The following is a 26414-nucleotide window of genomic DNA, read 5'->3' on the forward strand; positions in this document are numbered from 1 at the left end:
TTGAATAACATAAACAATACTCCTTAGTAGTCAAATTGGATTAAGTCGCTTTTTAAAGAATTTTTCACATGCTTACTAGAGAATCACAGCATCGGGTGATATGGTTTCAGCCCATCTTGACATGAAAAGTAGTTCTGCATCACTCAGGGAATTCCGCAAAGGCACTCAGGGAAAACATGGAAAACTCAGGGAATTTGGAAATGTCAACTTGGTAGACACCCTAACTTGTCGAAATGTTGGCTCCCGCTTTTACCTTGTTCTCATTTTGCTCATTGTCTTGAATTTCTATCGCCCGCTTTCCCCGTGCTTTCCTTGGATTTCATGCGTTATGACCTCTTTCTATACTCTACATCAATCTCATACATACTATACTTACATTTTAGAGTTCCTACCATTAAATCTACCACCACTGTAGGACACCGACAAAACGCCCAATGAGCCAAGTAGTGCTTTTTCACTAAAAATCAAAGCAATTCACTTACTAATTAAACTAATTATATTATCTGACTCCATAGTTACAAACATTACGACACATGTTTATATAGAGAAATTGGAGGGAATCGTGTTGAAATTTTAGTTAGTACATGTTTCTACTTATCAAATTGGCTACTTAGACAGAAATAAGCTGCATCAAATTGTTCGGTATATTTAGCTGATTACGCATGCGACACTGCAAATCATGGCTCTCTGTCCAACCCCTGTTTGATTTAGAAGTGTGGTGTAAAGTGGAAGCTACTACCGCACTTCCCTTTTCCCACTAGCTTATTTTGATTTGTGCTTTTGACAACTCTCCATTGAATGCAGTCACTGACACGGCAGCAGGGGTGAGAAAGACCGCTTTATCGCATGACATGGCAAAGCGTCATTTTACGCCGCGATACTGCATGGCTGGAGGGTTTCAATGCGAAGTGCGGCTCGCGGTGCCGCGCGCATAATCAGGTAAAATGAACAAATAATTGATGCCAGTTGTGGGAATCCCAGAAAGTGCGTGCTTCTGCGTGCAAGGACAGCAACGCATCCGTGCAAATATTCTTCTTTGGCCACGGTGTTCAACTGCAGGTTCTGCGACAATCTGCTGCTGTTCACCACGACGCTTTCATCGGTCGACCTGGGTGGCAGCCGGTTCATCAACTTTGCGCTTTCGGCGGCAGGCGAGATTCCTGGAGGCCTGATGAGCCTGCCCATAGTGCGCTACTGTCGCCGCAAGAGGTCACAGGCGGCGCTGCTGCTTTTAGCCGGTCTTGCCGCCATACTTATTTCTCTACTGCCACTCGGTGAGCCCTGGCTTCTCATTTCATTCACTTTTCAGTCGCTCTTCACTTTCAGTCAACTGTGGCCCTGAAAGGCCAGGATGAGAGGCGCATGCAACGGGGGAGGTGCTACTTAGTTCGACCTATTCTTGTAATGCTCCCACTACCGGGAATCCCATCCTCCAGAATATCCATAGTAATTATCACAAACGACAACATAATTAGTGTTAGAAAGCATAGCAATACAAAGACTTACGAAAAAACAAACAAAGAAGAAAGGTACGCAGCCCATTTCACAACAGTACGGTGAAGTGTGGCAAGCGCAAGTAACTTTGACTACCTCTTATGCTGCAATCTCGGCTGACCGCTGGTGCCTCAGGAGACTCTAAGGTCTGGCTATGATGTTTAAGGCAATTATAATTAAATGTAGGTGTCATACAATTGACACACTATCTTTGTGCCACATTTGTAATACTTCATCAAGCATCTTTCGACCTTGCAATGATGAGAAGCCTCATTTGCTCCAGCTTGCCATATAGTATTAGCTTGTTGGCAAGCAGCTATCAGTGTGCGTGAATTTCACCTTGCCACCCAATGCGACGTTGCAGTGATGCCAACTGATGATCAGGTAGTATCCAAAGCACATCTGTTTCTTCATAAGAGATTGGCTATAGCCATATGAACGCAACATGGTATCGAAAGCTGAACGCATATAAATTATTTAGGTGGCCTTACATTGTCGAGCCATCTCCAGCATCGTGAAGTCTGTTTGCCTCTGCAAAACTTTAAAACCTTTCGCATTTCATGCACGACACGTAGAGTCACGTGAAGGTTTAGAAGCCAGGAGTTACAGTCTGTCTTCTCAAAATACAGATCACGAAGAAATAAAGCTTTTTTTCAAATGGTGTTCATACAGGCGAGTTGCTATACCACAGAGCTTTGACCCTTCGACGTTTTCATATCAGCATTTCGGTAATATAGCAACTGTATGCCTGGCACACTTTCTGTTTTGTTTGACTGGACATTTTACCATATAGTGTTTTTCTGTATGGTAACACAAAATAGTTAAAGCTGTCTGCCATCTGCTTGTGACGAGGCTACTAGCATCTGTTTGTTAACTATTTTTTAAATTTCAGTTTGCCAGCACACTCGAACCTCATTATAACAAAATTGAAGAGGGACCGGAAATCACTTCATCATATCCATTACTTCATCATTTGATTGATTACATGACTAAAGAAAAGTGAAGTTTTACGTTTGTCGCACAATGCTTTCTATACTTGCACTATATTTACAGCTTATTTTCGCATTATTACTGTTATGTCGCTATGTTTACCGTTTCGTTGGAATGTCGCGTCCGTAACTTTTCTGTTATTGTTTTTCATCATAACTTTTTTTTTTAATTACACGACTTCACTGACAACAATCTGTGTGATTTATTCCTTGTTATTATATTATGTTTTTTTATGTTTCTTCTTTTCCCTAGTGAATCGTGATCTAAATAATTCTTTTTTCATCTCAGTTGTACTTTGGTTGTAGGTTGTAAACAGATACGGTTTATAGATGTCTTGTATTCAATGTATTTTCTATGTACTGCCCCCCTTACTCAATGCCTCACTTTGAGGCCTGTAAGGTATTTTTAAATAAATAAATAAATATGTATTATTGCCATTTACTGCAATATATGCCCAATGGGATGCACAACTTTAAGCATGGAAATAATGGCCTTGTGGCGCCGCGGAACCGTTGCACGCTCATGCATATGATGCAATTTGAATAAAACAACGAAACAGTCTTCGGCTTGTGCAACACGCGACTTAGCGCTACATGTGACAGCCTTTAGATGGCTGCTTTCTGTTCAATTGGGATGAGCTTTCGCGTCCGCTTTCCGCTTGGCTCGTCGCGGTCGAGCAGCACGTGGCACGTTACACAGCGCTCTGCTGTGTGATCGAGGAGGCAAGCGAACTTCGCCGCACTGGCTTGGCGACAGGCTAATGGCCTCCAGGATTGCACCGATGCCAATGTGATCTTGGAGGCCATGTCGAGCTGCCAAGCCCAGCTGCCGCTGCCTGCGTGGCCCGCCGTAGAGAGAGAGAAGTGAATGCACTAAACTTTTGCACCGCTGCGTGTAGCTGCACAGCATGCCACAACTCGCTCAAGTTCGCGCGTGACCCCTGAAATTTGGCATCTGAGATCTTGGAGGCCATGCCGAGCTGAGCTTGCCTGTACGTAGCTGCGCAAGAGAGAGAGGTCAGTGGAGAAGTGGGATAGTGAGCTGCTGCTTGTACGCAGGTGCACCGCTATGTGCAGCAGTGAGAAAGACCTGTGTTGCTCAATGACTTATTCAAGCCGCCACCCTGCGGAAAGCGATGTATTTGGCACGCAACGGTCGGCTATTTTTGTTTCGGAGACAATCTATTTTGTTCTATTCATTGGGAGGAAAATTTCGCTTTGCTAGAACGGACTTCAAGTATATGGATCTCTATGTGTCTTTCAAGGGGAATTTTATTTATGTCGTTATATTCCGTTTCGTTAAAATGAGGTTCGAGCTTGGTAAACCAAGCGAGAGCAAGGCTTTACAAACACATGACGTAGGCCCACCCTCAAAAAAATAAAAAATAAAAAAAGAAAGAAACATTGTTAGCGTGTTTATTACGCGAGCAATCTTCGTTGAGCATGACTAAGGCTCACAGACGTTTCACGGAGTTTCACACCCGAACATACAACATGTGTTTCTCTAGGCTGAGAGACGCTGCACACATCAGCCGCCCCTGATATCTTTAAAATTGAATTTAGGAAATGGTCGTGGCAATGCAAGCCATTCATTTTTGCTCTGAATTTGTGGCTATATGATGTCCATCGAGGTGGCCCGTGTCGGGTTAGCGTCGTCGCTTGCAGTTGGTCGGTCGACCTCTCTCAGTTGCCGGTGTGAATGCGCCCCAACACTTTGTTTTGTTGTACCGAGAGGCTAACCATAGCAAATAAAAGCATTCCTCGCCATGATAAGGCTGTGATGCTATATTTGAGGCGTAATGTCACAAGACAGAGTGAATCAGGAGCCTGCCAACTTCCAAGTGCTGGAGCACAGGTAGTAGAAACACTCCCAAGCAACAGAAAGTCACCGTTACAAAATCGGTCCAACGTCTCTGGCCGACTGCAAAACGGTTGGCCCGACCTCGGCACCCGAAGGGGGGCCAGCATCGGGGATTGACACTGGCCTCCCGTCTAGCGACCATCGGCAAGTGACTTAGGCCTGACCACTGTAGCCGACGTGGCCAAGTGCACACTGCATGCGGGCCGACTACGACCCAACATTTCGTAAGCACCGATTTGCCGTAGGCCATTGGCTGGGTGCAGACGTTTATTTTTATTTATTTTTTATTATATTAAAAAAAAACATCACATTTCTCTTTTTTTGCTGCGTGTTACGTTTTCAGGTCAACGATATACAGTTTATTAGAGGCGTTTAACTCGTGCTGACAATTAATATATGCGATATGTGCGTAATTCACAGGTGAAACAGAATTAAATGCCAGTAATTATTCTCTGTACTCGTTAGTATAAATACGTAACATGCAACAAAAGAAACACATGAACGCAATGTTTTCTCTTTTTAGGTGTTTATTTTGCAACCATAAAATACATTAATTTTTTTCGTGCAGCAGTGTTAACAATTTGCAAGTAGTCTTTGTTCACTGATATAGTATGATACAGCTAAAGGACAGTGCTGGTCTGCTGTGAGAGTTTTGCATACTGCCTGAGAGGCTCTTCAGCCGTTCCCATGTTCTTGGCTCTGAATGGTACAGTATCTGGCATTTCTCTGTCCCCGTCGAGAGTGAAGCTTGGATAGTTACAGTGCTCATTCAAACTGAAACCAACTAACAAACAAATAATATAATGAATAACTCTGTGAACCATGCAGATGATTGAGTGCACTTTTTCACATTTGTGTGCAAGAAATCCTGATCCTGACACAGCCACAGACAAAATTATTATTTCGTCGTTGCACATGCATGTAATAGACATATACTGTGAACTTTCAGTGAAAATGAGTGCTTTCAACTTCTGCGACGTGATTCACGCTTTAGAACTGCCCAAGGAAATACGAGGACAGGAAGGATCGATCTACTGACTTGGCTCAGAATATTGTTGAAAAAGATATACATCCAGGGAGCATGATAAATGAATTATCAACAACACATGACATGCACAAACAAAATAGCACGCAGACTGCCACGAGATAAGCATAAAGGTTTACATCACATCGAGACTGCGGTGACAAAGTTTTACACGTAAACTGTGAAAATGCGACAACAGAACAATTTAGGAACAACTTGCATATCAGTTGTCCGCAGTGTTTCATGTACGTGTCTTTTTGTCCGATGTTCCTAGATCTACTGTAGTCCACATGCGGAGATGTGCCACACACAATTCATTTTTACCTGCAATGCAGCGGACGTATATCGTACAGTACTGGGTATTTACAGTTTTGTTTTTTCATCTGTGAGAAGGAACAAAAGCGACTACGAATTAATTATGACTTTTCCGCGATGATAACCAGACAAGCGTCTTACCTGATTTCTTCCCGAATGGTGACAACAGCTCCAAGCATAGCAGGTCATTCGCACACTATGCTTCAATTTAAGCAGTGTCGTTCCAGTGTTTTCAGAAAAAAATACAGAAAGATACGCCACGCTTACAAGACGAAACAATAATGTTAAATATATATACCTGAAAGTACATCTCACATTAACGCTTGATCCGTTCTCATATAAAGTTTTTTTTCTTCCTATCAGAAAAAACAAACACAAGAAACAAGGAGTTCATACGTTGCAAAACCATTCGCGCAATACAACGCTACTTTTGTTCACTTGACAAAGGTGGTCATGCACTACACAACATGAAAATAAAGTGCCACTTACAAGTATGCATATCTTGCACGGCAAGACACAGCGGCTCCACTCCATGGAAAGGGCTTGCGCTCTTCTTGTCCATGTTATCTTGTGTAGTTTGTGTTTATATGTGCAGTTCATGATAACAGAAATGCACCAACTAGTCTACTAAGCTGTCGAGACATGAAACGAGCTGGCATCCAGAGCTAGCATTTGGTGGGAACTCACGCCCCTGCCTGTGCCCCCGCGTGCAGGCGGCGTTGCGCCTGATGAAGAAAAAGTATATAGCAAAGAAAGCCCCGCTTCGCTTACTCGCCTCGTCCTTGTTGGTGGGAACTGATACTGACGGAGAGAATCGCCCGTCCCTGCTTTCCAAGAACCTTTTCATTCCTTCTATGAGAGGGAGACACGACAGCACAAGACGACCACGGTTCCCCATGCTTTTCTTTTCTTCTTCTTCTAGAGTGTTTAATTAGTATTTCTGCTTGCCATGGTTCATGCGAAAAGGTACCTCCTACCCAGTCGAATTGGACCAGCTGCGAACGAACTAGTTTAACAGCAATGCCCGCGTTTTACCAATTCGGACAAACAAAAAAAATGCGGCCTTTTAGCGAAACGTGAGCTGAAACCAAGCAGCAGTACGAGCAAAGTCATCAAAAAAGAATTTAAAGAAGTCCAGAGTCGCAGTCTTGTGCTTCTTCAGCCTGCATCAGTTGTGGCAGCATGCAAAATGCTTGTTATTATCGTAGTTATGTACTTAGTGCAATATATTGACACGTGTACTTATCTTTATCGGGCGACCACATTTCGCCGCCTAACAAATGTAATCGCACAGCGCGGGACGCGCCTGCATGTATCTGAAGTTTCTGGAAATTTATCGATGCTTCTACCCGGCTGTCTGTTGTTGCCGAACCTTGTGTTATCTGGCTTCATTGCCTGACGCGAATGGCGTAGAACTTTGTGGAAGGCACGTGGGTCCGAACGATTAGTCTGGAACATTGGACAACTGCTGTATAAAAGCCGACGCGCTTGACCCGCTGATCAGATTTTCGACGATCGCCGACCGTGTTCGCCGCTATCGTGGTGCTATAAGTTTAGCCTGTTTTTGTGGGCACAGGTTCGCCAAATAAAAGTTAGTTTTGTCTTTCACAGTATTGCTACTGTGTTCTTGAACGTCACTACCACGTGACAATATTTTATGCTGTCTAACAAAAAACACGCGGATCCAAAGTTCAGTCGGTAACTAAAGCCGTACTCAGTAATTAAAGCCGTACCGACGAGCGTTTGCGCGCTCGGCGTCCAGTCGTGCTCTGATGGAGGCCCAGCCCGAGTGGCCGGCCGCGTGCCGATGTAGCTGGAAGTAGATGTCGGGCCGACTGTTTACGGAAGGCAGGTAGTCAGTGAAGCCGGCTTCCGACTGTTTCTCAACAATCGGCCAAGCATCGGCAGTCGCCTAGGGTTGCTTGGGCAAATGCTTTCTTAAACTTTGCTTGGGATAGCTCAGTGTGCCTGATGTGCTCTTTTACACCTTTGCAGAAAACCTGTGGCTACGCCTAGGCCTAAACATGACGTCTCGCTTTCTACTCGTCATTTCGAGTGCAATCAAGTGGGTCTACACCATGGAGCTGTTCCCCACAGCGACGAGAAGCTTTGGCTTCGCAGCCTGTTTCACTATGGGACGCATTGGAGGAATCGTAGCTCCCTTTATGAGAGACCTGGTGAGTTTTTGCAACACCTCAGCAGGGCTGTGCATGTGTGTACGCAAGGCTCCTTCAATACTAGTTACCCGCCGTGGTTGCTCAGTGGCTATGGTGTTGGGCTGCTGAGCACGAGGTCGCGGGATCGAATCCCGGCCACGGCGGCCGCATTTCGATGGGGGCGAAATGCGAAAACACCCGTGTGCTTAGATTTAGGTGCACGTTAAAGAACCCCAGGTGGTCAAAATTTCCGGAGTCCTCCACTACGGCGTGCCTCATAATCAGAAAGTGGTTTTGGCACGTAAAACCCCAAATATTATTATTATTATTATTCAATACTAGTTGTGACCTTCACTGTTATGCATCATTCACTAATGTGGAAAACGTTTGGACAGCATGTGAGAACATTGCTACTTCCTTCCATTCATGTACTATGGTTAAATGGTTTGCATGCGATGTCCGTAGGAAGTGTGAGGAGGAAGTCCAGTGTCATCTTATACCTGTGCAACCTTCATGTGATATAGAGTAACTGACACCCACAGAAATTTTCTAGTGCTGTTAATAGACTTTTAAGAAAAGACACACTGGGCACCAGTTCAGGTATAGGAACCGAGAAAACGATGAGTTGTTACTGAACATTTGTATACAAAGGAATGACTAAACAAGGAAAGAGGCCACAGTGAATGTTTGGACGGAAAACAATAGTTGTAGCACTAAGAGATTGCAAAAGTGCTGTATTGGTGGAGGACCGTACGCGAGCAGATGATATTAATTCTTTTCATACCGCACCCATTGGGCATCGTTAGCCCGCTAACTAGGGTTTGAAATGCCAGTTTCAAGACTTCCTGTGCCACTCACGGACACGCTGCGCTATCGGACAGGAAGGAGGAGAATCATTCTTTTATCTCCTAAGTAGTTCACCGTTTTTCCCCAGGCGGTGATTTTTGAACGCACTCAGAAGTTCTCGCGCTCGTCAAAGTAGAAAGCAAAAATGGCTGCCCGCTATCGATGATTTGAAATGCCGCTTTCGAGACTTTCCGCGCCATTCACGGACACTCTGCGCCATAGGACATGAAGAAGAAGAGCTATTTTTTTGTTTTCTAAGCAGTTCACTTTTTCCCAACAGGCATTAATTTTTGAACGCATTCCGAAGTTTGGTGATCGTCAAAGCAGAAAGCAAAAATGGGTGCCTCCGGGAACGGTGCGTGCACTTAGAAAGATCGCAGATCTCACAATTCCACTGTGTTTGTGGCTGACTGTATCCATGGATCGAGCAGCAACGTGTGTGAGGATGCTACCTTTTTGTCAGACTTTGAGACTGGTGACGACGCAAGCCAGCCTGGAACATCAACAGCCATAGCCTGGTACGCCAAACTAGTGCTTGCATTTAATTTTTGTAGTGGAATAGGATCATCTGGGCTGGAATCCTCCGACCTAAGATAGCCTAGCAGCCTGCAGGGTTATCTGACTGAGCTAGCTTGGATGCTCGGTTGCCACAGTCAACATTTTTTTTTTTAAGGTGGGAAACTCAAACTCACCTCCTCCATTAGACAACATCTCCAGGCTTGGAGTGGGGCCTGACACCAGCAAAAATGCCTAGAGCAAGTGGGGCTATACTAATCCAGGTACAACCAAATTAGGAAGGCCCACTTGCGATTCGCTGATGATATTGCCTTGCTTAGTAACTCAGGGGACCAACTGCAATGCATGCTCACTGACCTGGAGAGGCAAAGCAGAAGAGTGGGTCTAAAAATTAATCTGCAGAAAACTAAAGTAATGTTTAACAGTCTCGGAAGAGAACAGCAATTTACACTAGGTAGCGAGGCACTGGAAGTAGTAAGGGAATACATCTACTTAGGGCAAGTAGTGACGGCGGATTCGGATCATGAGACGGAAATAATCAGAAGAATAAGAATGGGCTGGGCTGCGTTTGGCAGGCATTCTCAGATCATGAACAGCAGGTTGCCATTATCCCTCAAGAGAAAAGTGTATAATAGCTGTGTCTTACCAGTACTCACGTATGGGGCAGAAACCTGGAGGCTTACGAAAAGGGTTCTACTTAAATTGAGGACGACGCAACGAGCTATGGAAAGAAGAATGATAGGTGTAACGTTAAGGGATAAGAAAAGAGCAGATTAGGTGAGGGAACAAACGCGAGTTAATGACATCTTAGTTGAAATCAAGAAAAAGGAAGGGGGGGGGGTGCATGGGCAGGACATGTAATGAGGAGGGAAGATAACCGATGGTCATTAAGGGTTACGGACTGGATTCCAAGGGAAGGGAAGCGTAGCAGGGGGCGGCAGAAAGTTAGGTGGGCGGATGAGATTAAGAAGTTTGCAGGGACGACATGGCCACAATTAGTACGTGACCGGGGTTGTTGGAGAAATATGGGAGAGGCCTTTGCCCTGCAGTGGGCGTAACCAGGCTGATGATGATGATGACTAAGGTTCAACAAGACACTTCCTCACCAGAACAGGAATTGGCCTCCCTGGTGCAGTATTCAGCCACTTCCTCCCAAATGACTCACTCAATTACCCAATGGCCCTCAGTCTCCAGCAGCTGCAGAGCACTTGACCAAGGCGGTGGTCAGACCTGTAATGCAGCAGAGAGTGCTAAGAATCTCTGGACCTGGACAGGTCACCAATGGAAACTGACCCTTGCAACATTTAACACCCGGACCTTCTCGAGTGAAGCTAGCCTAGCAGGACTCTTTGAGGAACTATCAGGCATTGTTTGCGATATCATTGGCCTTAGTGAGGTTAGAAGAACTGGTGAAGCTTATACAGTGCTTACAAATGGCCACGTCCTCTGCTATAGAGGACTACCAGATAAGAAGCAGTTTAGAGCAGGATTCCTAATCCATAAGGACATAGCGGGCAACATTGACAAATTCTGCAGCATTAATGAGAGGGTAGCAGTAGTCATAATAAAACTAAATAGGAGGTATAGAATAAAGGCAGTACGAACCTAGGCTCAAACCTCCAGTCACAATATGATGAAGAAATAGAACAGTTCTATGAAGACGTTGAACTAGCGATGCAAAAAGTACAAACTCAGTATAGTACAGTAAAAGCTCGTTAATTCGAAATCGCTTAATTCGAATTGCCGGTTAATTCGAACTGATGCCCGGGTCCCTGCAAAGCCCTATGTATATCAATGGGCCGGAACGCCCGATAATTGGAACGTACCGGTACTCACATCGGTTAATTCGAACTAGGAAACGGCAGCCGACATTGCTTCTCGTAAATAGAAGTCGCCTCGTAACGAGTACAATGCATTGAAATTTTTTTTTTAATATGCACAGCGACGAGAATAAATAAGCCAGCGCGCATTTTTGCACGCACGAGGCGAGCCACCAATTTCCTTGCTGGAGCCTCCGGCGTTGTTGTTGTTGCGACTGAGGGAAGGATGAAAAGGAAAGTGCACGGGCCTGCCGATTGGCTCAGGCCGAGCCATCACCGCTGCCGCGTGCAGATAGAGGAGAGTTCAAAGATAAGAGGAAAGAAAGAAAAGAAAAGACGCGCGTCGCAACAACCGCGTACGCCGCAGCGGACGCTGGCAGAAAAAACAGATAAGCGGCCGAAGCCGCGCTCGCTCATCGCTCGCTGCACACCACTCTCCGGCGCATGCCGTAGCAGGTTTTCTCTGACGCGCGGGCGCAGAGAAAACCACAGAAGCCTGCTGCACAGCCGACTTTGATGTTCAAGTGGATCAAGATGATGGCTCCATCGTGCTGGACCCTGCCTACGCTGTTTTATCGGAGGGTGTGGACTTGAGAGCTTTGTCGACGTAGACAACGGCGTGGAGACAACGGGGCCTTTAACTGACGCCGAGATTATCGAGGCTGCGTCCAGTCAGCAGCACGACTCACGCGCGGCGAGCACGCCTGACAGCGACGACGAGTCCGACAAAGAGGACGATCCGTTGCCTCCTCCGAGCGCATGTGAAGCAGCATCGGGACTCGATCTGGCTGCGCGCTATTTCTCCACCGATGAGAATTCGGATGCTGCGCTGGAGATGTTGGGCAAGTTGCAGACAATGCTTCTCGAGTCGCAGCGAAGAAAGCGCAAACAAATGCAAATCACCGATTATTTTTCATGTTGATATGCTTCGATCATTATTCTTTTGTTAATAAACATGTTTTTGAAGCATAAATAGTGTCATATTTCATCATTAAGCCTGACGCTCACGTGGGTACATTTATCATTAGTTCCAGGCGCATAAATTGATTGGATATCTTTATTTCCTTTGGTGTTTGGACTCGCATGATTTTAATACCCGCAATCGCCGACCTCAAAGAGTAGTAGTGCGTATTCCTCGATGACGATCCCAGATATGGCTATTTTGGCTTCGGCCCTAGCAGCCAAATGCAATGGCCATCTTTTTTTTTTTTTTTTTTTTGCCGCCCGCTCGTTAATTCAAACTCCGCTTAATTCGAACAATTTTTCAGTCCCCCACGAGTTCGAATTAACGAGCTTTTATTGTATAGTCATGGGTGACTTCAATGCAAAAGTGGGGCAAAAGCAGGCTGGTGAACAAGCTATTGGCAACTACGGCATAGACTCTAGGAAAACTCGAGGAGAGATGTTGGTAGAATTCGCGGAAAGGAACAAGCTGCGAATAATGAACACCTTCTTCAGGAAGCATTGGAACAAAAAGTGGACCTGGAGAAGCCCTAATGGTGAAGCAAGAAATGAAATTGATTTCGTACTTTCTGCCAATCCCAGCATAGTGCAGGATGTAGAAGTGTTAGGTAGGGTAAAGGTGCAGTGATCATAGGTTAGTGAGGGCTAGGATTCACTTCAATTTGAATATAGAAAGGGTAAAATTGGTCATGAAGAAACAGGCCAACCTAAACACAGTAAGGGTAAAAGCAGACCAATTCACAGACCAATTCTGGTTGACAGTTTCAAACAAATTTGCAGCCTTAGAACTGAGAGATGAAGGTAGAACTGAGAGATGAAGGTGACATAGAGGCAATGAATGAAACCATAACTAGGCTGGCTTCAGAAGCAGCAGTTGAAGTGGGAGGTAAGGCCCCAAGGCAACCAGTAGGTAAGCTCTCCCAAGTAACAAAGGACCTAATAAAGAAACGACAAAGAATGAAAGTGTCCAACTAAAGAGATCAGATATAATTCGTGGAACTGTCAAAACTAATTAACAAGGAGAAGATGAGGGATATTCAAAATTATAACGTGAGAAAGACTGACGAAGCAGTAAAAAGTGGACGCAGCCTGAAAACAGTGAGAAGGTAACTAGGCATCGGACAAACCAAGATGTGTGCACTGAAAGATAGATGGGGTAATATCATCAGCAATCTCGAAGATATTGTAAAAGCAGCAGAAGAATTCTATACTGACCTGTACAGTACCCAAAGGAGAAACGATACCTTCATTCAAAGTAGTAATTAACAGATTAGAGAGGCTCCTTCTATAACTAGCAATGAAGTTAGAAGGGCCTTGCAAGACATGAAATGGGGAAAAGCAGCAGAAGATGAACTGCCAGTCAATTTAATCAAAGATGATGGAGACATAATGCTTGAAAAACTAGTGGCCCTCTATACGAACTTCCTATCGACTTCAGTGGTCCCAGAGAACTGGGAGAACGCCAACTTTATGCTAATCCACAAAAAGGGAGACATTAAAAAATTGAAAAATTATAGGCCAATTAGCTTACTTCCAATATTATAAAATATTCACCAAGATAATCTACAATAAGAGCAACACTGGACTTTAGTCAACCAAGGGAACAGGCTGGCTTCGGGAGGGTATGCTTTACAATAGATCACATCCATGTCATTAATTAGGTTATTGAGAAATCCGCAGAGTACAATAAGCCTCTCTATATGGCTTTCATAGATTACGAAAAAGCATTTGATTCAGTAGAGATACCAGCAGTCATGGAGGCATTGCGTAACAAGGAGTACAGACCGCTTACGTAAATACCATGGAAAATATCTACAGAGATTCCACAGCCACCTTAATTCTGCACAAGAAAAGTAGGAAGATACCTATAAAGAAATGGGTCAGACAAGAAGACAGTCTCTCCAATGCCATTCACTGCGTGCTTGGAAGAAGTATTCAAGCTATTAAACTGGGAAGGCTTAGGAGTAAGGATCAACGGCAAACATCTCGGCAACCTTAGATTTGCTGATGACATTGTCCTGTTTAGCAACACTGGGCACGAGCTACAACAAATGATTGAGCACCTGAACAGATAGTGTATAAGAGTGGGGTTGAAGATTAATATGCAGAAGACAAAGATAATGATCAATAGCCGGGCAAGGGAACAAGAGTTCAGGATCGCCATTCAGCATTTACAGTCTGTGAAGGAGTATGTTTACCTATGTCAACTAATCACAGGGAACCCTGACCATGAGCAGGAAATTCACAGAAGCATAAAAATGGGTTAGATAGGATATGGCAAAAATTGTGAGCTCCTGACTAGGAGCTTACCATTATCATTGAAAATGAAGGTGTAGAATCAGTGCATTTTGCTGGTGCTGACATATGGGGCAGAGACTTGAAGACTGACAAAGAAGCTTGAGAACAAGTTAAGGACCATGCAAAGAGCGATGGAATGAAGAATGCGAGGCAGAACTTTAAGAGACAGAAAGAGAGCTGTTTGGATCAGAGAGCAAATGGGTATAGACAATATTCTAGTAGGCATTAGGGAAAAAAAATGGCGCTGGGCAGGTCATGTAATGCGCAGATTAGATAACCATTTTAGACCATTGGGGTTACAGAATGGGTACCAAGAGAAGGGAAGCGCTGTGGAGGATGGCAGAAGACTAGGTGGTGTGCCAAAATTAGGAAATTTGCCGGTGCTAGTTGGAATCGGTTGGTGCAGGACAGGGGTAATTGGAGATCGCAGGGAGAGGCCTTCGTCCTGCAATGAACATAACATAGGCTGATGATGATGATGGTGATGACGACGACCTATTCAATGAAAAATTTCGATTTTTCTGGAGATAGTGCCAATTAGGGGGCAGTGCATTTTGTGTATCTCATAATGTCTGTTACATTTCTTTCTTTGTAGATACAAGCGTTTTTTTACAAACTTTGTTCAATTTTATCCGAGAGTCTTGATTTTGGCAATTTATCTCTTTTTATGACATGCATCTTGTTAATAAAAATATCATGTATAAGAAGTGCATTCATTCTGCCTTTTGTTTAGTTATTACATAAAATATTGAGTCAGTAGTTCCCTCAGAAAAAAAAAATCTGGTGTAACCTACAATAAACACCTATTCTCCCCATGGTAGGGTAACAGTTAAAGGCATGATTTAGACAGTCGGGCGCGTGACTTAATGCACAGGACAGAACAGATAACATTTGCGCGTCAGAATTACTCAACAGATACCAAGGGAATGGAAACGCAGCTGAGGACCGAAGATAATCGCAGTTGTACTAGAAAGTTCTTTGCCTGGCCATCAAGAAGGGAATGACGTAGAACCAGCCAACCTTCACGTAATGTGACGCACCCATTAGGAAGTTCAATGCACTTATCGAATCATTTGCTAACTTTTTTTCGAAGATTTCAAAATACTTGTGAACGCTGGTCTCTGAGATGTTGCTTTGCTGTGTGAATAGTATCTGAAGAAGGGTATTCAAAAGTGATTCTTACAATTTCAATATTTTATTTCAGAGAGGAAAAAAACATCGCATGGGGAGAGTGATGGTGTTAAAGCTGATGGACAATACAGTCTTCAGATCACTTATTTTATTGGTCGTCACTGAAGCCGGCATGTTGCCCCAAAACATTGTTTTCTGATGTCCTGAAAATCCATATTCCATTGTTCTGAAAGTGCATTCTATTCTAATGCAGCCGAATATTAAAGGTAAGATAAGGAGAGTTATATCGCAAGGAAACCAAGTTTATCTAAACTGGTAAGGGGAGGAAGCTAGAACAAGGCATTGCTGCTAGACAGATGTATGCACAAGGATGTTGCGAGAATGTCTAACAGGTTGTCATAAAGCATGTCAAAACATTTCAAAAGCACAAAGAAAGGTACTAGATGCAGGAAAAAGGCGTGAAGTATACACTCCAAGGTTAATTAGCACCACATGCATCATTCGGTAAGACGCCATTAATAGAAAGCTATTGATATTTTACTGCTTAACAGGCACATCTGGAACGGCGACATGAATACAAGGATCCAAAGGGTTCGATTTTTGTTAGTCACAGCCATACGAATTAATTAACAGGCAATGAAGCTGGAGAAAGCACAGGATCAGTAGTAACATTTGTGTTTAACTGAAATTTAGAAGTTATAAATAAAAGGAAATTAAAGTGGATGAAAAAAACCTGACGGAGATGGGGACTGAAGCCATATCTTCTGCATTATGCGTGCGGTGCTTAATGCATTACCTTATCACCAGCGGCAAGTTATCATTTCGTCCACTTGCATTTCCCATCGCCTTATTATTTCTACACTTAAATTAAACATACAAATTAAAAAAAGAAAAAAACTGTGGGGGCACCTAAGTAATTTTTATGATGTGTCAGTACGAGAGTTAACTTGTCGCTGAGTAATGCGTTGAGTTTAGTGTTACTGTATTGTTGTTTCCAAGTGTAATGTTGCTGCTTATGAGGTCGCAACGACGCAGGACGACAAACTGACCATGTTGTGATCTTTCAGCTGAGATTTATTTGCTGAGAGAATGCAGCAGCAGCTCGCTTCGCATGTTTCGGTGCGTTGCGATGGTCTCGTACTTCGTTGGCAGTGAACTGGTGCCTCCGGCCACGCTTTGTCACCTCGCATGATCGTGTGGACACGAGCGGTTCCACTTTGGACAATGAAGGCTCCATAGCGCCGACAGTGACGCCACTCCTATTGTGCACAATCTAGTGAATCACCCACAAAGCAGAGCCGAACCACCTGCACAGTCTCGAAGGTATTCATCACTGCCGCCTGCTGCAGTGGCGGCGTAATGTATTGGAGGCGCAGTCATTAGCGTGCTCGGCTAACGACTCATCAAATCCTCACTGTGGCCACTTTTTTTTTACTTAGGCGAAGATGACATAATTTATGTGCCCCTTCTCTGCCACGGCTTTCTGATGACGGCAGGGTCGCACAGTGAGCCAAATAATGCTCTCGCATTACAAATTCTGGGATTTTACGTGCCAAGACCACAATCTGATTGAGGCACACTATAGTAGGGGACTCCAATGTAATTTTGACCGCATGGGGTTTTTTAATGCACACCCAATGCACAAGCACATTTTGCATTTTGGTTTCATAGAAATCTGGCCTCTACGGCTGGAATTGAACCCACGACCTCGAGCTCAGCAGCGCAATGACATAGCCGTTTAGCTAAGGCGGAGGGTGACGTAACAATTAACTTCGTCTACGCTTTTCTCTGTCTGCATATATCACACCTGAAACAAATGTCATATGTGCGGACTTTTTTTTTTTTGCGAGTAGTCTGACATGGTGCCAGTGTGCGGGGAAGGCAGGAGATGGAAAAAGACAAGCGCACTTGTCGAAATGTTCGTTCCCGCTGTCACCTTATTCTCATTTTTCTCAATGTGCCAGTGTGCTGCTACACATGGCTGCATGTCTTGTGCCAGCGAACGACTAGCTCAAACATACGCTCGTGTTAAGAGTCTCTGTTTCTGTCGGCTGTATGCAGCAGCATTGCTTAAGAGACATGTTTTCACAGGGAATCCATGTGCACACCATTGCGCCAACCATTGTGCTCAGCGGTGCCGGGCTGTGTGGAGCCACTGCCACCTGTTTCCTTCCAGAAACTCTGGGAAAGCCACTACCAGACACCTTCGACGAGGCCAATGACCTTGGCCTGAAGACAAAACGAAAGTAAGTCAGAACAGAAGCCACCGAACCAAGAATTTTAATACAGAAACTAGAGGTGGGAGAGCATAAACTTTTTTTAATACAAATCGAATACGAATAGTAAGTATCGAATGCCGAATGATTAAACGCAGATGGATATATTTGCAGTAACAATATTTATTTCAACACAGTTAGGTTCCATGCCTGTACTAAGCAATTAAAAAAAGGCAGATAAATATTAGGGACCAATGATCTTGGTGAAACACAAGATTGCTAATTGTTATTTTAAAAATCTACACGGCCCAGTAGCGTTTCAACAGCTTTAGAGCTTGGTTGCAGACAAGCTTTCCAATAATGAATGGCTGATGTAACACTAGCTTACCAATAAGGCTAAATAAATGGTTACCAAAAAATGACCAAAGGTTGTAGAAGAAAAAAAAGAGTACTGATGAAGTACTTGTGTGCCATAGACACATGTAAAAGTGTCTGTTGCAACGAAAACATCTCAGGTTGCAGTGTAAAAGTTAAAACTGCTGCATAAGTATGATGCCAAAACACTGAATGACAAGCTAGAAGCAAAAATTATAGGCGGTCTCGTAGGTTTCCGCCGTGAAACTGAAGACGGAGCTTGCTTTGCCAATTTTGTTTCTGCATTGCTCTGAAAATGTTCGTCTTTGTCTCACTTCTGATAATTTGCAGTACTTTATTTAAACAGCATCCAGACAACCGTAACCAGACTTTAACATTTGGTTGTTGCGAACCATGTGGTTAGCGTTGAATATGCGAAAATACCAAATAGTTCTTTTTCAGATATGTATATGAATAGTTAGTGTGTACTATTTGATTTGTGTTCGAAACTTCGAATTTTCTTCCACTCCTAACAAAAGTAATAGCTTATCCAGGTTATTGAAACATGTATTTGTATTAGACTAATAAGACAAAAGTAACAGAATATGAATAATAGTTCTAGACCAATAGCCTCTATTAATAAAATGGGCAAATAAGTGCTGGCACTAATAGATGTATTAGGCCACTCTGTTCAACATGCAGATGCACCGGACAACTATAGCATTATAGTTGAACCCACTTACAACGATACTGGTTTTAACAACATATCGGTTATAACAATGAGAAGCTGCTGCACTGTCAACTTTTCTGTTTTGCATGGTGAAATAACCTACATACTACAATGCCCCGATGCCGCATTATCACTTATAAGGATGAATTCTGGCTGCTGGGTGTCCAAACCGAAAGGTAGTGAAATGCGAAATCCTTGAAAACAAAACGAGAAATTCGAGCCGCTGCGCTATGGCCCGCTGCTCCATCAGCCGTCGCGTGCTCATTTTCCAGCCTTCTCCGCGCACCTCTCTCCCGTCGCCCTTCCACCCCTCCGAACACGAATGGGCTGCGCCCATAGCTCAACGCCGCGCCACCCTCTGAAACACGAATGGACCCCGAAAACTGCGCTGCTGGCATGTTGCTCACTGGCTCCTCATCAGCGCAGTTCTGCAAACAGCGTAATTGCTCACATTCGTCTTTCTTGTTTGCATCGAAATCATTCCTGGCCACGTGGTTTCTCAGCCTCGTTTGACTCGCACCTGAAACGTAAAATGGCTAATCCGCCCGCTGATCATCGGCAATACACGACGTTCCCGGTGAAAAGAAAGCGCACGACTATAGACCTTTGCACCGGAAGCCTCGAACCAGAGTCGGAAACGGATATCAGGCCCCCGGTAGCGAGAGTATAGCTAGCGTCTCATAGTTGCCCTCTCTCGCTGGACTGTCACGCGCGCAGTTCCCGCATTGACTGCACGACGTTTTCGCGATCTTAAGCTTATCCGCACAGGCTATGCGAACGTCCGGGCAACACTGCGCTGTGTACGGTTGTTCGAACAACCAGAAGAAGCGCAATGCAGCTAGAAAAGTGCCGTGCAGCACGCACAATGTTCTGCAAGAGGACTGCGGCTGCAACGTGTACCTGTTGTATCGGTTTCCTGCCGACGCGGTACTGAAGCATCGCTGGATTAGCGCTGTAAATCGTAATGCAGGAGACACACGGTACGATTCGGCGTCCGATCCGACGTGCGGCGCCGCATGCTCCGGCATGCGGCATAGGACAATTCCGGGCGCACGGTGCGTGCATCCGAAAGATCGAGCGGCGCGTAAGCTCCGCCCAGATACAGCCCCCCAGCTTCATTTCATACCACGTCGAGAAACGCAATATAAACAACTCTGCACAACACTGCTTTGCTTTACGCGAACACTGCCAATAAAATTATGCCCCTGCGAGTGACGGAACACTTCACGACGGCGCGTTGTCCACTGACAGCTCCGTCAACAGCAAGTGATAGGGCCGGTAGGCCTAGCTAGGCGGACGCTGCGGCCGACGGCGCTTGCGATCCAACGCGAGCTCGTCAAAGAGCGCTTATTTTTGCCAAAACAATTAACACTGTACACTTAGGTCACCCGTAATTAAATACAATTGGTTTACTCGACGCCGTTGTTGCGAAGGGCAAACGTGCAAGCGAAGCGAGCAGCCTCGCCCAGACGGTCGGTGTGTGCTGTCTGCCCGCGAAATGCCCTCGCGTCGCGGCTCCCGATCTCGCCAGTAGCTAGGTGCTAGTGTACTAGGCGCATAACAGGCACACGTTCGAGATAATTTTACTAAATTGGTAACTATTTCGTGTAGGAAACAAACTGCAGCAGGCAAGGAAAAAAAAACAAGACTGCGAGAAACTGGCCAGCCAGCGCCGCCTCCGTGGAGGGAACGTCAGAAAACGTCACATGCCAGCCATGCTGTCATTGGCTGCGGCCAAACGACGGCGCGGTTGTCGGACGCGTCGGACGATGAAAATCTGCCCCGTTTGTCGCGCGCCGGACTTCCGATCCGGCGCTTCGGCACGGCAAAACATCTCGATTCCGGCTGCCGTTCTAGCGCGTCGGCCGCCGGATCGGACCGTGTATCTCCCGCTTAATAAGGGATTCGTCCCTACGGAGTCGTCGCGCGTCTGCTCGATTCATTTTATCGACGGGAAGCGGACATCAGAGAATCCAGAGCCGATGCTTCAGCTCGGTTACGCGAGGAAGGCAAGATGCGCTGTGTGTGTCTCCATCGTCAGCCCCTAATGTTTAGATGGGCTATAGATAGGCAAATATCAGCCAACAAGGTCAAGTTTTGGCCTTGTTTGCTCAAGGCGGCAAGCCGACAGTGGCTGACGTCGACGCCATTCCGCAATCGCACGGACTGATTCGCAGCCACGGGCGCTCAAAACAGGAAAGTATTCACTTTAATGCGTAAAGCGACACCGCTTAACACTGGTGATACTTGCACTAAAGGTCCAAAACGACGCTGAGGAGACTTAAGACATAGGTGAAAGCAGCTGCAGCGCTGAGCTGACGCTTCCCGGCGCCATCCGACAGACGCGTGAAGTCGTACGGCCGCTGCCAGCGGGAAAGTTTCCGTCTCGATGTGTAGCCGAGGCCTCTCGACACTGGTGAGAATAGCACGAAAGTGGCAAGAGGACTCTGTGAAGGCCGAAGATACGGAGCAACGCAGATGTAGATAGCAACCAACGTTTTTAGATCTGTTTGTTCATAGGAACAGCAGCGCTGAGCCGGCTGAGGCTGAGCAACGACAGTCCAGTATGGCGTCGCCGCCAAGCAGACGCTAGGCGGCGCCAGTAGTCCAAATATGGTGGCGCCCATGGAAGCCTCAGTGCAAAGGTCTATAGATTCAGTAACTAAATGCTTCTAACCGATGAGGTGATCATCACAAACGTGCTTGCATCGGATAGCGACGGCGATGATGGCAGCGATGACGCAGTAGGGCAGGCTGCCTCAACGTCCTCACAAGAGGCCCGGCAGATGATTCAGTCCCCCCTCCGGTGCTTCGTTTTCGCGAGGAACCTTCCGCTGCACTACGTGGAGCACCTGGATGCCTTGGAGAAGAGTGTCAGCAAGCTTCACGTAAAGCATGCAAGGCTGATGAACATTGGGTTTTCTCGTGCGAACCAGTGTGAAGTACGTGGCGAGACGCTTGTGGCGATCTCGCCTCAGCGTTTCTTCTCGATTTCTCAAGCTGACAGACTGCCGCGGCAACCTTCTTGCATTTTTCGAAAGCCCAAAATGCCTCGGCAGTGCTCGCATATCGCTTGACACCCGTGACCGCTCTTTACAGTTGTTATAGCAGTGCCATTCTTTAATGCCTACAGCCACGGATTCTTACATGCGACCGGAGCCCCTAGGGAGCAGTTAAATGAGTGAACACAATCAGCAGCCAGATGGAGGAAAGTGGTGGGGAGGGGCACTGGCCTCCCCGCCATTATAGTTTTCTCACATCAGCTCTGCCATCCCCCTATTTAGATTTTTTCATGCAGCCCAGTTAGGAAGTCAGACCTCCAGCAGAGCAGATAATACCCCTTCCCCCCCTCCCCCCCCCCCTGTCCAAGCCTTTTCCATGAAAGAACACACGGCCGGCTGACACTCGGCGCTTCCTCACATTCCTCCACCAACACTGAACAGCACACCTTTCTTTTCAATTCTGCACCCTCACCGCTAACAGACCCTCAGTCGTTTCCTCGCCCACCTGCCATACCCCCTCTCCCGTTTAAAAGAACCCTACTTATATGCACTGTGCCGAGGAAAGCACATGTCGCCTTAAAAAAGACAAGTCGACTTGTCAAAACGTTGGCTCCCGCTATTACCTAGTTCTCGTTTTGCTCATCGTCTTGAATTTCCATCTCCTGTCTTCTCCTTTGTCAAGAATGTAAGACAAGGTACTATGAGCAACGTTAGTGATAGAATGGTGTGGAAATATGACCTGCATATACCACATGTCATATAGCAAGACATGGTACTGGTTAGGCAAGGTACTGTGCATGTACCTAAATATATACGGAAATGTATGCTCACGGACAATGCAGCCGACATCGACACCGGATTTTCTATGACACGGGGCCATTTTAATAATCTTCTTTTTCTTTTCTGCCCCTCACTCCTAGTCTTGGTCGTCTTCCGCCTCCTCTTCATGGAGGCTCTGCTGTCTTGACTTGGGCACTTCACAAGTTAATCGCTTGGTCAATCACACTGGTCGATGTCACGGCTTGGGCCGTCGCGGGAATTTTGCATTTAGAATACTTAGCTTAGTGGTAGTCAAGATCGCAGGGCACTCCATCAAAGAAGAGCAGACAAACAACATGGCCGGCATTTCTGCATATGAACAACAGTGTGCATCCAAAGTGTCTTTACGAGAGTTGGGTATATCTTTCAGTGCTTCAGTCAGCTAACCAAAAATTTTTATGACATCTGGCAGATACATAACAATACATTTGGGTTCTGCAAGAGTGCCTCTGATTTCTTTGAACAATGCGCCCTGACTAAGATTTTTATGGTGCTCTTACGCAGGTCACGCCTTGGTGGAGATGCTATCTCTGGTGATGCGGTGCCTCCTCGTTAAACGACTAGCATCTGAAGACACCAGTAAAACAAAAGTGCGCAGCCAATGTCAAAAAAAGCTTTCACTACTCTGCCATTGCCGCCAATGGCTGACTGTCTGTTGAAGCAACCGCAGCTATTTGAACTGCCTCACTTCACATTATTCCAGTGATATAGACAAAGGAAACAAAGATAAATAAACAAGAAAGCCACATAATTACAATCCTTATAAGCTTGTTTATTTTTTTTCTCAACATCAGTGCATATTAAACAGATTGCACAACAGGACATAAAGCACAGCCATTGGAAGTGTCCATTAGACGTCTTGAATGTGTCCCGTGTGAGATATGTAAATACAAGGTGTGTTCAAAAAGAAACATAACTTTTGCTATAACACATTTACTGCTTATGGTACAACATTTTAAGTGCTGTCCCCTTCAAAGTACCCTCTACTGGCAATGCTGTAACAAGCATCTGACGCCCCCTCGGGCATAATCTTCGCTGGTCCGCCAGGCTCGGTAGGCAACATTGGTCACCGCACCGCAATAAACACCGACGAGCACAGCTGCTCGGCGGTCAGTCATCGTTCATCACCACCACGCTGCGGAGCGTCCGTATTGGCGGCGAGGAGTTACGGAGTCTCCATCTGCCGGAAGCGCCTTCCTTGCGTAGTGAGGGATCACGCGGTGCGCTCCTCATAGGTTTCGCTTACGGCGCTCAATAAAAACACCACGCGGCAGCCCTCCTGGACATTTATTTAGGTAATCTCAGAACGAGGGAAGTCTTTGACTGTCGATATAATAATCTTGGGCAAACTGAAAGCACAGAATCGTTTACAGACGCTATCTCTTTACCGAATACGTACAGTGAACGCCACTGCGCGCGGTCGCCGCGACGGAGTCTTCCGAACGGGCTTCTTGCGGGAAAGGTAGCCAAACGCTGAGAGTAAACTATGTGAAATATGTTCTTATAGTGGGCTGTCTGTATAACCAAATGGGGCATAACAAAATGAAGCCTCAATCCAGCGATCGCACAGGTTCGCAGCGACTGACTGCGCGTCTGCATGCATGTCCGCGCGCAATGTTTTGCTTTCGCTGTGAGCGCGTTTTCCCACCATGCCGTGAGCTTTTTAGGCCGCAGCTTATGAGCATTTGACAGTACACTAGCAACCATTGTTGACGCTATCAGAACTGTTCAAAAATAATTCTGTTATAGAGACTTCGACGCCTAGCTACGGCGACTGTTATGTGCCGTCGCGACGATTCAATATTTTTTTGTCTTCTATATATTCTGGGACGTTTCAATATTATTTCTCAAGTTGCGTCGCACTGTATGTTTATCGGTCTCTAGCTTTGGAGTCCCCGTTGCCGCTTTGGTGTTGTCGGGGCGCCGCCGATAATGCCAAATAATGACACGTTGTTACAATTAGTAAAAAAACGCTATTGAATACATATAATTACGTCCAGCCGCCAACTTGTGACACTAAGTTCAGCACTACCGCGATTTGTGCAACAGCACTCGGAACTTTGCCTCGGAAGGTACTTCGGACAGACTTTCTCGCGCCTGCGGCGCTGGTGCTGAGTCAGTCATCGTCACCGGCGGCCTTTCAGCCACATGCGTTCAACCGCGGTCGCTAAGGCGCTCTGCCTTCTAGGTATTCAACATATGCGACCCGGGCTCTACTACAGTCGCTAGTGTTCCCACAGAAACATCTGTACTGCCGTAAGAGGCGAGAAAGCTATGATCCGCCACGACTGACTTAGCACGAGCGCCGCAGGTGCGGTCAGTCTCCGACACTGCGGTCGCCAAATCGGGCGTCAGCGCCCGCTGCTTCACCTATTTCACCGCGCTGGCGGCCAGCGTCCGAGCGTAAACAAACTCGACCTCACTACAGTACACTGTAACCCCACTCCGCAATGCTGGCACGCCTAGGGACAAACGCCTACAACACGCGCTAAGAAACCACCTCCGTAGTGCCTAGGCAGAGTCATATATCTAAAGGGACACTAAAGAGAAAAATGGTTTCTTCTGGATCAGTAAATTGCCTCTCTACTACACCAAAAACACCACTCTTACCACCATAAGACGCTTGGTAAGCCAGAAAAAGAGCAAGAACGAAAGATGGCTGGCGACGCCCCTTGAAGTTCCCGCACCTGGTCGCTGTGACGTCATGGATCTAGATGGAATCTTCTAGGGCCTAAATTATATAGCCGTACAGATTGACTACATTGTGTTCTAAAGGAACCAAATATTCAACATGGCAAGTTTCGGGAACCTTTACTCAGCCGACGCGGCCCAAATGCGAAAACATGCTTTGGAATCCCTGACGTCTCACTGACGTACCGGCGTCGGGGTTCTGGCGCGAATTTCAAATATTGATACTTCAACCTTCATTTTCTTGTCTAATAATGGAACTATTATTTTGAAATGACTGCCTGCAGTGTTCTCAACCAATGCTTTATTAGTATAAACTGCTTTGTTGTTTCGCTTTGGTGTCCCTTTAAGGGGCAAAAGCCCCGAAACTTTCTCTCTCGCGCCCGCTCTTACTCGCGCCTGCGCACAAACGGCTGACGACCCCTCAAATGAACGTCTCGTCGCGAGGAGGAGGCGTCATTCAAAAGTGTGGCGCTGCTTTACGAAGTTTAACCCTTTCAGGGTCGATGACGTAAATATACGGCGCCGCGAACAAGTCCAAAATGGTCGATGCCGTATATTTACGGCGCCATCTGTACGTTTAAAAAGCGCGCCAAAATCCTAACTTATTTTTGCTTCTTGGCATGTGCTGCCACTATGTGGGAATACATGGAATTTTTTTCTCGCGCCTCCCTCTCTCGGTTTTCGTTGCATAGTTTAGGGTACAACTTTAGAAGAAAAGGGGCGGCCCCGCCCAGATGACCGAAGCGCGACAGCCGAATGCCTCCGCGACTAAAATAGTCCCGCTCAAAAAGTCGCGCTTCTAAAACGCGCAATTCTCGGTATAAATAAAAGCTTTTGTATTTTGATGATTGGTTTAATAGAGCTGTCATGTGCTACAGCACATGCGGGATCGCGATACAAAAATAGCCCCGTGCCTTCTACAGCGCTGCCCGTCGTCTGCTCTTTAGCTTCATTGCAAGTGACAAAAGTCACTTGCGGAGCTGTTTGTGGGAAAACACATCGAGCGCTGACAGCACACCTTATGCGTGATTGTGTAACAGCACGCATTCTACAGCTTGCGTGTGTAGTGAGTACTGGCGGACAGCAATCAATCGACGGTGCTACACAACGCTCGAACACCGCCGCTAGACGCTCGGCTGTCTCAGTGCTGGCAACGATTGTTCACGCTAAGTTGAGGGCAAGAAATCTT

At 45.9% G+C, this 26414-nt stretch overlaps 1 protein-coding gene across 2 annotated transcripts in view; it reads left to right on the forward strand.

Moving 5' to 3' along the window:
* LOC142568295 (solute carrier family 22 member 6-A-like) overlaps positions 1-23312 on the forward strand; it is a 101912-nt gene extending 78600 nt beyond the window's left edge. For both annotated transcript variants that reach the window (XM_075678285.1, XM_075678284.1), the window contains exons 8-11: positions 1060-1274; positions 7679-7860; positions 17505-17659; positions 23039-23312. In XM_075678285.1, the coding sequence (XP_075534400.1) occupies positions 1060-1274; positions 7679-7860; positions 17505-17659; positions 23039-23090 (604 nt within the window). In that variant the 3' untranslated portion in view covers positions 23091-23312. The remainder of the gene's footprint in view (positions 1-1059; positions 1275-7678; positions 7861-17504; positions 17660-23038) is intronic.
* The last annotated feature ends 3102 nt before the right edge of the window (positions 23313-26414 follow it).

This window comes from Dermacentor variabilis, unplaced genomic scaffold, assembly GCF_050947875.1.
Source record: "Dermacentor variabilis isolate Ectoservices unplaced genomic scaffold, ASM5094787v1 scaffold_18, whole genome shotgun sequence".
Taxonomy (NCBI): Eukaryota; Metazoa; Arthropoda; class Arachnida; order Ixodida; family Ixodidae; genus Dermacentor; species Dermacentor variabilis.